This window comes from Hylobates moloch, unplaced genomic scaffold (assembly GCF_009828535.3).
Source record: "Hylobates moloch isolate HMO894 unplaced genomic scaffold, HMol_V3 SCAFFOLD_16, whole genome shotgun sequence".
In the NCBI taxonomy this organism is placed as follows: domain Eukaryota; kingdom Metazoa; phylum Chordata; class Mammalia; order Primates; family Hylobatidae; genus Hylobates; species Hylobates moloch.
The window spans coordinates 1,475,939-1,490,161 of record NW_026652291.1 but is presented as its reverse complement, the minus strand read 5'-3'; the positions used below and the strand labels follow the sequence as shown (position 1 = coordinate 1,490,161).

The following is a 14,223-nucleotide window of genomic DNA, read 5'->3' as shown; positions in this document are numbered from 1 at the left end:
CTGGGTTCCACGTGTAGACCTGTGTGCCCACTGGCCGCATCAGCAGAGCTAAGCCGGGCTCCTGCAGCGTCTGCTCTGGTAGGGCCCTCCCCTCCTCTTCCCCCTCCCCGTCCTCATCCCCCTCCCCCTCCTCATCCCCCTCCCCTCCCCCGTCCCTCCTCATCCCCCTCCTCATCCCCCTCCTCCTTCTCCTCTCTGCAGGGCTCCTTGTGGCTGACCTCAGCGAATCCCCGAAGCAGCAGGAGGGAGGGGCTTTGGCTAATGGGGACCAGACGCGCCAGGCACTTCAGAGGCTCTGCAGGCCCCGGGCTGGAGGAAATCCAGGCCCCCGGAGTGGCCCATAAATCAGGCAGCTGGGCCTGGTGGGGGTCGCCCTTTCATGTGACCTGGTCTGCCTGGGACTGTGGGGAGTTCGAGGTGGTCCTGGGGGAACATGATTGCCGCGCATGCTTGGCTGGCACCGGCCACCCTGGACCACAACTGTTAGCACTGTGAGCCTCCAGGGCGTCTGTGGACAAGGCCGGCTCAAGGAATGTGGGTGGGGTGAATGAGACACCCGCTCCCTGGGATGATGGGCCTCAGCTTCCTCATCTGAGAAATGGGCACGTTTGAGAAGGCCGCGGTGCCTTTCGTGGCCAACAGGGTGGCTATATTGGAGTCTGGTCTTGCCTGGAATCCCTTGGGGCAATGTGGCCAGCCATCGAGCCAGGGACTGCCTGGGGCTAGGTGGGTGGGGAGGCCCAGGTTTTGGGTGGTGGGGAAGTTGGGGGCTGGTGGAGGACCCCTGTCGAGTGGTGTTCGGAAAGCCCTGGGTGGTCACAGCCACAGCAGGGCTGGGCTGGTGCTGTCCTGAGGGCTGCCCAGGCTGGGTGCCCTATAGCTGAGACACCCCTTCGGGAGGGGGTGCAGACGCAGAGGGCCTGGCCCCCTCCCCAGAGAGCAAGACAGACACTGGTCGTGGCTCTGGCCCTGACTGTTGCAGAGCGGTCCCAGGGAGGGGCAAGGCCAGAGCCTGATGGGGTGGCGAGGGACATGGGTGGGCCCTAGGGAGGAGTGAGTCTCTTGGTCCGTTCTCTCCCAGTGAGCTTTGCTCTGTGGCTTGTCTCCTTCTTGCTCCTCCTCCTCCTTTTGGAAGATGTCACTGCCTCCAGGAAGCCTTCCCTGACTCTGAGGCTGGGTGAGGAGCATCCTCCTCTGGGTTCTCATGGCTCTTGTTTTTAGCCGTTTCTAGAACTCAGTCTCATGGCCAGAGAAACCTGTGTGTCCCCCCAGTTCAGGGAAGGGGGCAGTCACCAAACAGCGTGCAGCACAGCGTACAGCTCAGACCCTGGGGGGGAGTTGGTGGAGTGTGCGACGGGGGGCAGGGCCCTGGGCTGTACCCCATCCTGCCGCCCTTGCGCCCCTGCGGTGAGCTCATGTGCCCTCTAGGAGTGTCTTGCGGCGGCCTGGGCTTCTGTTGACACCTTTACAGCAGCACTGATTTGATTTTCCACCTGCCCCACCGGGGCTGGAGACCTGAAGAGGAAGGGAGAGGGTCTCCTGCCCCCGGCTCCGCGTTGAGTGAGTGTGGGTGAGGGAGGCCCTCGTGACTCTGAAGAGACATTGCTTTTAAGGGGCCCTGCTTCTCTCCAGTCTCCTGTGTGTCCCCTGCCAGGCAGCCTTAGCTGACAGTGGTCTGGTTGTCCGGGAGCCGCAAACCTGCCTTGTTATCCGCAGGCCGGGGCGGTTAATGATGGCTGGGGAAGGTGAGCAGTTAACAAGGACCTTGCGAGCCTCACGATGAAGCCCGATAATTATTTTGCTGCTGGGCTTGTGTGGATGAAACTGTTTGGGCTTATTAATCTGTTACGGATGGTGCGGTGGCCAGGCGGGAGCTCGCGGCATCATGGAGGGTGAGAGTGCTGGTGGGCTCTGGGTGACGGCTCTCCCTCCCCGGGCACTGACCCTGCCTTTGTCCCTTGCTGTCCTCAGGATCCTTGCCTCTCTGCCCTGCTTCTCGACAAGCTCCCAGCACCTGGGGCCCTGCCAGCCTGTCGCCCAGAGGCCGAGCGCCGCTGTGACGTCTGCGCCACACACCTGCAGCAGCTCACACGGGAGGCCATGCACCTGCTGCAGGCCCCTGCCAGCCACGAGGACCTCGACGCCCCCCATGGAGGCCCCAGCCTCGCACCCCCCAGCACCAGGACCAGCTCAAGGGACATGCCAGGACCAGCGGGTCCTGCAGGGAGGCAGCCAGGCCGAGCCGGGCCAGACAGGACCAAGGGGCTGGCCTGGCCCCCCGGGCCCAGTGTCCAGGTGTCTGTAGCACCTGCAGGTCTTGGAGGGGCGCTGAGCACGGTCACCATCCAGGCCCAGCAGTGCCTGGAGGGCATGTGGAGTGTCTCGCGGGTCAACAGCTTCCTCCCGCCGGCGTGCCTGGTGAGTGTCTTGCTCAGCGGATGGGGCTGCTGGCCTCCTCGTCAGAACTGGGCTTCCTTCGGGGGTCTCTGTCCACGCTGAGTTCCCTGCAGTAAGGCTTCCCTGAAGGGAGGGGACTGCGGGCATGGGGGTTCCCCAGACACTCCTGGGGCCCCACATCAGATGCACCCTTGATGGTGCACAGCAGCTGTTCTCAGGTCCCTGCCTGACTCAGGGAATACTTTCTTTGGGAGCATGTGCTCCTCCCTGTCTGTCTTTTGAGACTGGGGCTGAGGGCCCACCAGTGCCCAGCACAGGACTTTGCGATGCACAGTGCACCATATGTAGATCGGGGCTCACCAGGCAGATGGAGTAGGAGGACCCTTGCGGCAGAGCGAGGGCCCGTGTGGAGGCCTGGGGGTGCGAGGCATCCATGGACGTCGGGTGGGGGACCGGCAGTTGCAATTGCTGGAGACGCCTCCCTGCATCGCCCGCCCCTGTGGCACCCCGGGGGCAGAGGGATGTGTGGGCCCCCCTGCATCGCCCGCCCCTGTGGCACCCCGGGAGACAGAGGGATGTGTGGGCCCCCCTGCTTTGCCTGCCCCTGTGGCACCCCGGGGGCAGAGGGATGTGTGGGCCTCCTTGCATCGCCCACCCCTGTGGCACCCCGGGGGCAGAGGGATGTGTGGGTGGCTGTGAAGAGCTGTTTCTGCCTGGTACACTGTCTAGTCACCACACAGCGACCAGCACAAGCTCACCCTTCTCCCTTGGTCTCCAGGCCTGGTGGTGTTTCCAGGGGCAGACAGAGGTGCAGAGACCCCATAGTCTCTGGGGCAGCATTGGCCACTGATCCTGAGGCCAGGCAGACCCTGCCCTTGCCTTCCGGGCTTTCGGCCTCCCTGTGACTGGTGAGGTAACCTGTCTGGACATCAAGATCCTGCCCCAGCTGGGGGCTGGCCTTGGCACTAGCTGCCCTAGCAGTGGCTGCTGGGCTGGTCCTTCTGAGGCTGCTGGGCTGCCCTAGGGGTCGAGGTGCGTAGAGGCTCACGGGAGGAACTTCTGGACACCCCCTGGGTCCCAGCTGGTGTGATGATTCCCCTGTGGCCTCGGCACCCACACCCTTCCACCTATGAACTCTGTGGTGAGGCCAAGAAGAGGGAGCCCCACCCTTGCCATGAGGTGCCTCCTGGCCCCAGAGCTGGGCATCCTGGGAGGGGTGGGCGGGGATGGTGCTGGGGGCTGCAGCAGGTGAGCTGGGCAGCATCCTGGGGGTCTCATTGAGCTGAGCCTGTGTGGAAGCGTCAGGGGCTGGGCCTGAAACCCAGGATGGTGGGCACAGGCGCCTCCGTCTCCTGCTCTTGTCTCCCTGGGCCACTCGGCCTCACTGCACCCTGCCTGTGGCTGAGGGTCCCAGCGGGTGGGGGTGGAGAAGATCGCAGGCCCCCTGCTGGGCAGCCCTGCTGGTGGATGGCACACCATGAACGGCAGGCATTTAGGCACCCTCTCCCAGCGTTATGTGCGCATTGATCGTGGCCAGGGTGGGTGGGAATGGATTTATAATTAGACAACAGTTCAGGCGATCAATAGGGAGATTATTAGAACCATAAATAGAACTTTAGGATTCAGATGAGGTAATTTCCCCTGAACCAGGGCATCGATCATTAGCGTGGCCCTGGAATGTTAATGGTGCCTGTTAGAATCTAGAGTTAAATACTCGTGGAGAGACGCGCTGCAAATCTCCACCACAGTCAACCACTCCTGGGTCGAGTGAGATTGTTCCAAGGCGAACACTGATCTGGGGCCAGCCGGTGGGACGGGGGTGCTGCAGCCCCCTCTGTTACACGATGTGGAGAGGAGGGGCAGGGCCCAGCTGTGGCACTTTGGCCTTGGCCGAGGCTTGGCAGGGGATGCTGAACGTGGCTCGGTCTGGCCAGAAGGCTGGTCCTTGGAGGGGTGGTGGGTGGCCCAGGGCTCCCAGGGCCCCCTGCAGCCACACGTGGGGCCTGGAACATCCCACATCTTGAGCATCCAGAGACTCCTGGGCTACGGAGCCGCCTGGCAGGGCTGGCCAGTGGTTCTTTCCGGACTGTTGGGTCGGGGCAGCACTGCCATTGCAGAGGGCAGAAGCTGCCCACGGAGCCTCGCCCTGTGCCTGTGCCCCACCCCTCCTGCCCTGAGAGCTCTGGACAGTGGTCATGGGGGCCACCCCAGTGCCCTGCCTGCACCACCAGAGGCTGCCATGGTCTGGGACATGCTGCGAACCGTGACCCATTTCACGCTATGAACTGAGCTGCGAGACCCAGGCTCTGGCCTTCAGAGCCCACAGTGGGTTGCAAGTGGCACCGTGGACCTCCACAGAGGGGCGGCCCGGTGGGCACTGCGGGGTGCTGGAGGTGTTGGCGGTGGCCCTGAGGAGCTGGGGTGCCTCCGTACGTGGAGGTTGGGTGGCACCAGCTTGGAGGCTCCTGCCACCTCTGTGCTGGGCTGCAGGGGCTGTGGAGGGTGTCCCGTGGTCCTCACGGCTGAGACGGGCTAGGCAGGGGCAGATCTTTGAACTCAGGGCTGTCCAGGCCTTAGGGCCCTTTGAGTGACGAGGCTGGAGCTTCGCGTGGGTGGGTGAGTCCGCCCCATGGGGCTCTGTAGGGTGGCGCACATCCACACTGGCGGCTGAGAGTTCGGCTCTGAGCCTCCCTGACCGCTCCTCAGCCCCTCCTCCTCCCTTTCTCCCCGACTTCTCAGCACAAAATAGCACCCAGTGAGGCGTTTATCTGGGGGGCTGGTGTCTTTCACGGGCCAGAACCTTACAGATGCTTTTGGGCCTGGAGGGCTCCTAAGAAGAGGGTTAGCTTGGCGTTTCCTAAACTGTGCTCCACGGAACCCTGGTGTTCCCCGAGGTCGCAGGTGCTCTCTGCTGGCCGCCCGGTGCCTGCTGTGGTTAGGAAGCTCCCCGTGGGGTGGGTCCCGCGCAGCTATGCTTGGGGCCCCTGGCTCTGCGCCCCTCGGCCTCACGCTGCCCTCTCTCCTGCCTTTCCTTCCGTTGCTGCTGTGGCGCCTCCATCACATGTTCTGTTTGGCCGCCCGCCCCCCCTCTCTTCTGCCCCCGTGTTGTGGTCTTCCCTCTCGCCGTCCTCCCCCGCCCCCGGCTCTCGCTTTGCCAGACGGCTTCTTTTGGCATGCCCGGGCTCTGCTTCCGGCAGGAATTGGCAGTGGCCGTCCCGGCGGATGGGGCGGTGTCCTGGCAGCGCGTGGGACGGTGGAGCCGAGGCGCGTGCCGGACTCCTGAGACAGGTCAGTGTGGGGAGGCCCAGCTGGCCGCAGGCCTTCACCGTTGCTGGGCGGGGCCGGAACCTTCTGGCCGGAGGTGGAGAGGCTGGCCTGAGATGGGGGAGGGCTCGGGCCCTGTGGGAAGAGGGTGGAGGGGCCGGGTGGGCTGTGGTGTAGCAGCTCTGTCCCTGTTGTGGCCCCTCCAGCCTCGGTGCCCCTGTCCAGTGGGGGAGGCAGGGTGTCCTGGTGCCTCACTGGACACTGTGATTGGGCCTGGCCCAGGACGCCAAATGTGGCCCCACGGTGGTGCCATCGCGACGAGGCACCTGTGGGTGCCGCGCTGGCTGTGGGTGGTACGGCCCAGGCCCCCAGGAGAACTGGCCCTGGGTGCTGACTGCCACGCCCAGGGGTGCTCAACCAGACCCGGCTCTGCTCTGGGGGCTCAGGAGCTGCTGTTAACATTGTAACTTTAAAGATAACTGTTTCCTGTCTGCTCAGCAAAGGAGTTTAGGCCTTTGATAGGGAGCACATACATTAAGCGATAAAATAGAATTCACATTTGAGGGGAGGGAGTGGCTTGGAGAAGGAGAGGGCTGGCCGGGCTCGGTTCAGAGGGATGTATGGGAGTTCCTGGCCTGCAGGCTGGTGGTAGGGTGTGGTGTGCTGGTGCAATGTCCAGTGAGCTGTCCCAGGTCCCAGGTTCGCCCTTTTCTGCTACTGGGCAGTCCTTCTGGAAGCCCCGGAGGAGTGGCTGGTGCCTAGGGCCCAGGGGGCACCCAGCTTCCATCCAGCCTAAGTCTTGGGGCTCCCTGTGAACTTCCTTTTGCAGACATGGTTCTGTTCCAGGTCCCGGGAGGGGCCTGGAAGCTGGTGCCGGCCTTGGGTTGGGCAGGGTGAGCCCCTCCATGGTGGTGAGGAGGGAGACTGTCTGGGACGGCAGGGCCTCCGTCTGGAGTGTCCCTCCTGGGTCCCGGGGCGGCTTGTTCTGCTGATGTGCCGTGCCTGGCCTCTGGCCTGTGCCACTTGGGACACCCTGAGGATGCTGGGCCCTCCAGACCAGCCCACATCCCCTCAGCATGGGGACCCCGGTCCTCTGCTAGCCTCGGCACAAAGGACTCCTCGGGCAGTGGTTATTGATTGGACACCTGGGGCCGAATGACGCTTGGCACCTGGGTGACCGTGACCTGACCAGGCCACGGCGCCCAAGGGGGTCCTTGGAGAGCTTGGGGCAGTGGGCCTTTGGGGAAGGGGGCCGGGGCGAGGGGTGGCCAGGCTGAAGCAGGCTACCTTCCCTGCCCTGCCTGGGGTTGCATCCTCCCATGCCGCCCAGGGCCAGGTTTGGCCTGAGGGTTCAGGGTCCCACGTGTCTGGGAATGGAACGTGCGGAGGTGGAGCTCACGTTTGCTGGGCTGTCCCGGGCGTTTAATTACGTTTGTGCTTCATTATGAGGCGGCCTCCCGTTCTGGGATTTATTTGAGCTAATGAGCTGGAAATGCCAGGGTAGTATTTCAGATGAGGGAGCGCCATACATCACCATACGTGGGGCAGTTAGTGTTTCTGCCAAATAGTTACTGTGGTTTCTTCTCTAATTATGCTGCTGGGTGCTCCCAGGCGGCTCAGGGGTGAGTGGGTGGGGGTCTGTGTCCATCAGTCTTGACCAATGTGGTCACTGCGATTCTGGAGTTTGATGGGGAGAGGTGGAAAGTCTAGCTCCTGGGCCACCATCTGCCTCCCTCTCTGCCTCCAAGGAGTCCTGCTGGGGCAGACCACCCACACACCCCGAGCTGGGGATGTGACCTCAGGGCCCAGGCAGGCCTTCCCCACTGGCCTCTCTCCCAGCCCTGATTTCTGGGGCCTTCCTGGCTTCACAGGCTGGGCCCTGGGGGTGCAGAGCACCCAGGAATGTGCTGGGCTCTGGGGTGCCCAGGCGTGTCTCTCCCACTCTGGGTGCCGGGGGGCAGTGGTGTCTCTGCCCTTGGGTTCCTCATACGTGCTCTCTCCTTCCCTCCAGGCCGAGGCAGCGGTGGCGGCCGTGGCGGTGGCAGACACAGTCCGAGAAGGCCCCCCCGTGGCTGGCCCTGATGGCTTGTCGAAGGCCTGGGGCCGTGGTGGAGCCTGCACATCAGCCCTGGTCACCCCCACCCCGGGCTCGGTGGGGGGCTCCACAGGCCCCTCAGCTGCAGCCTCCTTCTTCATAAGGTATGTCCTGGGGCTTCTTGGGCAGCCTCGTGGGCGGGGCCCCATGGCCTGGGCTCTGGGCCCCTGGGGACCTGCGGGCCGTTCCTGGGGGACCTCGGGCATGCTTGCTGCCGAGATGAGTGGATGGGGAGCTGCTCAGACCACAGCTGCTGAGCTGCTCGCAGCCTGCCGGCCTCTCGGGCCCCATGCCCGATGTTGGGGGGCATCTCACTCTCGGGGGAGCACTGCCAAGGAGGGGCTCTGCGGCCAGGACCCTGCCTGAGTTGGAGCCTGGTCCCTGCCTCTTCTGAGCTGTGCAATCTTGGGCAAATCAACTAACCTCTCTGTGCCTCGGTTTCCTCCCGTCAGCGGGGCTCTTCCTCATAGAGTCACTGTGATTGCAGCAAGAAAATGCCTGTGAGGCCCGGAGAATGTGGCCCGGAGTGGGGCAGCTCAGCTGTGGCCATCGGGGGCTGCCCGGGGCAGGCGCAGGCTGGGGCCACGGAGAGGGCAAGGCTGGCCTTCAGGCAGCACAAGGGGAGGGGCAGCAGGGCTTGAGCGGGTGCCCACGGTGCCAGCCGGGCTTGTGGTTGGCAGGTCCAGCTCCACCAGGAGCATCCCACATTGGGGGACCACGTCTGACATCACTTCGTTCCTTTCCCAGGCCCCGAGCTCGGGGTGCCTGATTTCTCTGCGCTGCCCCCCGCTGACCCCTGCCACTGCCGGAATGCCAAGCCTGAGGCCCTGCAGGCACCAGGTCCTCCACCGACTGGTGGTGTGGATGTGGTGGGCCAGGCAGAGGGAACAGGAGACCAGAGGTGGGGAGGGGGAGTCGGCATGGAGGGGCGTGGCGTGGGAGCCTCCACTGGGCCCTTCCCGGCAGGGCCTTTGGTCCTGGGACCCGTGGCGGAGCCTCCTCTCATCCTGCTGGTGTAAGGATGCGGATTACAGGATGTAATTGCCATAATGCCTGGTAATGGCAGGCCCAGCCGCGGGTCAGTGTCCCATTAGCAGCCCCGCACGGGTGCTGATAAGCTTGAACATGCATCACACCCGGCGGCCAGAGACGAGGGCGTCTTATCAGCGCCGGCCCTGGGGACTGTGTGGTCTGATTGCAGAGTGACGGGGCATATGATTAGGGCATTGTCGCACGCCGTGTGCCGGGCTGAGGGCTGATGAGCGTACCACCGCGTTGGAACACAGCCAGGCCGCGCACGTGACCAGTGTGGCCTCAGCGCCACCCCAATTAGGTGCCGAGAGCACGGCTGGCTGGGACCCTGGTGGGAGCAGATGGGGGTCTTGCCCAGCCTGCCCTGGGGTCCCCCGTGTGTGTGACAGCCCACCCCGTCACAACCTGCCTAGTCCTGAATTGCCGGGCCTGTGCGGCTGGTCTGGGCACAGCCCTGTGGTCATGCTCCTTTGGGTCCTGTTTGGCAGGAGGATTTGAAACGTGGAGACTTCCAGAAAAGAAAGAACAGCTCCAGTGCTCAGAGCTCCCCGCGTCCCTGATGCTAAGCCCCCTGGTGCCAAGGAGGGTTCCTGACACTGGGAAGTAAGGGTAGGGTGTCGGCCCCCAGGCTGGCGCGTTGGTGACCTGGAGCCCAGCAGAGTGGCTCTGCCTGCCTTTTGTTTGGGAGCCGAGGCCGGTGCCGCTCCCCAGCCGCGCTGCCTGCTGACCTTGGGAAGTTACCATAGAAACCAGCGCATCGGGCTGGGGACCCAGAGGCGGATCTCCCGAGGCGGGGGTGCTGCCCGCTGCCATTACTTCCAGCCTGTTAGGCACCCTGGGTCTTAGCGGCTTCTGCGAGGCCACTGCAGGTGGCAGGTCGTGGGTCGGGTTGTGGCGGGGAACATCCTGGCAGGTGGGCCCTGTCGGTGGGTGCCTGACGTGGGCTAGGGTCAGTGGTGGGTGACCTCCTCTGTGGGGCTGCAGTACCCTGCACCCTCGGGGTGAGATCAGAGGGGCTGTCCACACCTGGGTTTTGTGGGTGTGGGGCTGTGGCTGTGAGTGGGGACGAGTCTACCAGGAGACAGTGGAGCTTTAGCCCCCGCCCCGGGGTCTGGGGCACGTGCTGAGGGTACCTTCTGTGCTCCCATCTCTACCCTTGCAGAGGACCCGGGAGGGGGTGGCACTGACCCCAGCCCCTGGTCTGCCCTTGGGAAGTTTCCAGTCTGGAGGGACCGAGGGGCACCTCTGTGGGGGCAGCCTTAGATGGCAGCACGGGACCCGTGCAGCAGCCAGGGCAGAGTGGCCTCTCAGGGAGCAGGCTTTGAGGGTTGAGTAGGAGTCTGGCAGGCGGCATTGCCAAGTGGAGACAGAATGGGGTGGAGGTCAGGAGTTTGGGTTTTTGAATCTTGTGGGCCTGGGTAGTCTCAGCTCTGCTGCTGCCCATAAGCACCCCCGACCCTGGCTAGGGCACCAGCCTCAGGCCGCCCCCCGATCCTTCCAGTGGCCTCTGGGCTCCTCATCTCCACACGGGGAAGCTGGGATGTGGAGTGATCCCATGGGTGCCCGGGTGCCGGGGTTTCGTTAATGCTAACGGGGGCATAGATAGGGCAGGGGCTGAGCCCTGTGCCCTCGCCCCCTGGGTGGGGCCTGGGGGAGCTGCAGGGACTGAGGCAGCGCAGCTGTGACAGAGCTTGGCATGCTGGCCCAGCAAGTGCTCGGAAAGGTGGGGCGCGTGGGCCGGGTGGCTCCCGGGGTTAGGAGTTCCCCAAAGGCTCTGGCAACTCTGGTGACAGTATCTGAGACCCCGCTGGTTTGTGCCGACGCCGGGAGCCTCTGCAGTGCCTCCTCTGAGGTACTTCACCGTCGCACTCTCACCTGCTCGCTGCCATGCTAGTATGGGGGTCCCCTCCAAGACCCCAAATCGAATGTCTTCAAAAAAACAGCAGTTGCTTCCCTTGGGTGGGGGGCATCTCATGTCACTCACAGGTACCCAGGCCCCCCACTCCTCACCCCACTGTGGCCTCAGCAGAGCCCCCCTGTGTCTGCCTGGGTGCCCAGGCTCATGGATGGTCAAGCTGGTACCCAGCAGAAGTGCAGCACCTGGCGGGGGGGGGGGGTGCGCTGCCCCGAGTCTTAGCTGGGGACCCGCATGGAAGGCACTGTCTGGAGAGGTGTCCCCACCTGTCTTCTGGCCCGTGGGTGAAAGTCCAGGACACAGGAAGTGCAGGCCACAGCAGGGCTGGGAGTCGGAGGGGCTGATGCCTCAGTCCCTGGCCTCAGGCCCCAGCTGCCTCCAGCTGGGGTCCAGGGTCCCCTTCGCAGGTCTGCAGGACCCAGCTGGGGTCCCCCGATGCCTGCCCTGTTCCTTGGTGGGGGAGGTCCGGCAGGTGGCAGGTGCCCCTGGGGTGAGGTGGGGGTAGGGAGGGTGGGGCTCCGTCCACCAGCCTCACACGGCCCAGTGTGGAAGCTCTGGGTTGGCCATAACCGATTCCTGCGCGAGACAGAGCAGGCTCGCGTGTCTCCCTGGGGTAATTAAGGCCCTCGTCATCAAGGCCAACTGCCTGTGAAATTACCCTCTTGTTTGGAGGAGGTGATTTTTCTCTGTAAAAAGGAAAATATTTCCCTTTCTGTTGACATGAATGGACGGCCGGGGCAATGAGCCCAGGGAAGGCTGTGGGATTGCAGCAAGACACCTGGTGGCTCTGGGGGCCGTTCAGGTGCCCGCTCTCTCGTTCATCCTCGCTCACGCATGTTCTGAGCTTCTTCTGTGAGCATCTGCCCCCAGACCCCCTGCTGGCATGGGGGCAGGGGGTAGTTGCTATAGAAGCAGGAGGCGCAGGAGGCGAAGGGGCTGGGGACACCCATCTCAGGGCATCAGGGCAGGCTTCCTGGAGGAGGTGTCCTGTGAGGATGGGGGCTGTTTATGCAGGTGAAGTTCCTGCTTTTCTGAGTCTTCCCTTCAAAGTCAAACCCCTCAGACTTGCCCACTGAGGGCCGCCGCTCCCTGGCAGTGTTGGGTGTGGGCAGTGTCTGCTGTAGCCTGGGGGAGACAACCCCCACTGCTCAGAAAGTAAGTTCGTGCCTCCACAGGGCCGAGGGCCATCAAGGGCTGTTGAACCCAAGCGTGGTAGCCAGGTGGGGGCTGCTGTGTCTGACGGGCATTTCCATGGGGGCCTGAATTTCATCAAAGGAGAAAGTGCCCGTTCTGGGGCCTCGTTAACGCAGTGACAGGCCTTTGAGTCATGCCAGTGAGGTAAGCCCGTAAAAGCAGGCACTGGGAGGGCCCAGCGGGCTGGGGTGCAGCCTGTTGGCGATGGGCCCCAGGAGGAGGAGGCGCCTCAAGTTAGGTCAGATGGTGGGGTGGAGATGTGGGGCAAACAACCTTCCAGACTTCCAGGGCTAGTGGAACCACAGAGGACGCCGGGTCCCAGCCTTTGTCTAGGCGGCCTGGGCCCTGGGTGTGTCCGCTGTGGCCCAGGCACACCTGAGGTCTGTGCTGCAGACGCTGGCTCCTGGGAGGGTCACTGGAGGGCAGAGCCCTTGTGTCGTTTTGTGTGGCCGACTGGGCAAAGCGCCAGCCTGGTTTTGGCCTCTGCAGACCTAAGGCTCCAGCCTCAGTCTCCCTCTGGCGTCTCCAAGTGCCGCTCCAGTCTCCGGTGCTCCCCCAGCCTCCGTGTCCCCTGGAAGCTTGGGGGTGTGGGCGCTGATGGCCCTACTGCCCACAGCCTCAGGTCGGAGCTGGTACCCTGACCCCGCCCAGCCTAGGGAGGGGTTGCAGGGGATGGTCCAGGAGCTGGCTCTGGGTGGGCGTGACCTCACCCCATCCACTTGAGGCCGAGCCAACACCCTCCAGTGAGGGTCTGTGCTGGGCGTCCCCCTACATCCATTTCCAGAAGAGGAAAGGGGTCCAGGGAGGCTCCCTGTCCCTTATAGGGGCCACCGTGGGGACTGTCCTCAGCCCCGCCTGTCCAGGTAGGCTGGGGGGCTTCCCACCTGCACCTGCAGGGCCCTGCCCTTCCCCCCTCCCGCCCCGAGAAACCTGGGGTCCCAGCCTTGGAGCAGCATCAGGCAGCGGGTGGGGCAGCCTGTCCCAGTCCTGCCTGCTAGATGAGGATGTTTTCCAAAGCAGGGCCGCAGCTTCTTCCCTTGTGGGCAGCTGGTGGGAAGCTGAGGTGTAACCCAAGGTCGTGGGGTGCGGGGTCTGGAATAGGAGGCTGAGGTTGGGGTGGTGGGTCGGCAGGAAGAACCCCAAGAGCAGACACTGGTGAAATCCAAGCCTCGTCCCACCTGTGCCCCGAAATGGGCAGATGCAGCCCTGCCTGCCTGCCTCTGGCCTCGCCCAGGCCCCTACCCAGGCTCCCTGCCCCCTGTGGGGGCTCACTTTGAGGTTTGGGTTGTGACTCTGCCCTCTGCACTTCCCAGTGTTCCCCTCTGCCCGGGCTTCTTGCCCTGTGGACAGACGCACAGACACACAGACAGCGTGGGTGACTGTGTCGGCCTCCATCCTGTCCCTGATCTGCTGTGTGAGTGATCTTTGGGCGAGGAGGGCACAAGGGCCTCTTCGTTGCAGGGCAGTTGCGAGGTTTACAGAGACGAGGCTTAGGCACGGTATTGGGTAAATGCTGGCGATGCGGGGTGAGGTCCAGGGGTCTCAGGCACACAGGCCTGGGCCCCAGGATGCAGGTGCCATTGCCTCCCCTTGCAGGCCTCCCTGCCGCGTTGGGCCCCACCCTGTGTGGCTCGGCCGCCAGAGGGTCGTGAACCCAGGACCCCAGTGATGCTGGAACCCCGAGCATGCGCGGCACGGGGCGACCATGGGCCTCAACCCCTGCTCTGACTCACACCTGCATCCTGGGGCCCAGGCCCGTGTGCCTGAGACCCCTGGACCTCACCCGGCATCGCCAGCATTTTACCCAATACTGTGCCAGCTGTGGGCAAGGAACCCAAGTCCCCGAGGCGACGGGTGGGCTTCCTACACCTGGAAATCCCGGGGCTTCTCCTGGGTAGCCCTGGGCTTGGTTCCTGGGATTCTTCCTCCTGGCACCCCCCGCTGCACGTCTTGCCTGGGTGGCCGCAGGCACCGCCCGCCACTGCCCTATTAAGGACTTCACCCTGCGTCGTAGATTACTTTTATTTTCCACGATGACACCTCACTAGGAGGAAAGCCGTCCCTGGGGTCTCTTAAAAGACAGCTCCTATTCGAGATGAAAGACGTGAAGCAAAACGCCAGCGATGCAGCCGCCGCAGTGGGGCAGCAAGAGGCTGGGGGCTCTGGGGTGCGGGTCCTTCCACATTGGGGTCAGTTTTAGGGAGTCAAGATAGACTCGAGAGGCGAGGGCTGTGGGGGGCGTGGGGCACGTTAGGGGACACAGGAGCCCAGGGTGGGTCGGGAGATCGCCGGTGGGCAGTGTTCACCACCCTTTGCCGGGTGGCAT

At 64.0% G+C, this 14,223-nt stretch overlaps 1 protein-coding gene across 2 annotated transcripts in view; it reads left to right on the top strand.

Moving 5' to 3' along the window:
• KIF26A (kinesin family member 26A) overlaps nt 1–14,223 on the top strand; it is a 42,035-nt gene that overhangs the window by 11,223 nt on the left and 16,589 nt on the right. Inside the window, exons 3-4 of one of the 2 annotated variants that reach the window (XM_032180314.2) lie at nt 1,972–2,418; nt 7,673–7,860. In XM_032180314.2, coding sequence (XP_032036205.1) covers nt 1,972–2,418; nt 7,673–7,860 — 635 coding nt within the window. Of the gene's footprint in view, nt 1–1,971; nt 2,419–5,613; nt 5,686–7,672; nt 7,861–14,223 lie in introns of those variants that run through there. The other variant, XM_032180315.2, reaches the window with a different exon arrangement.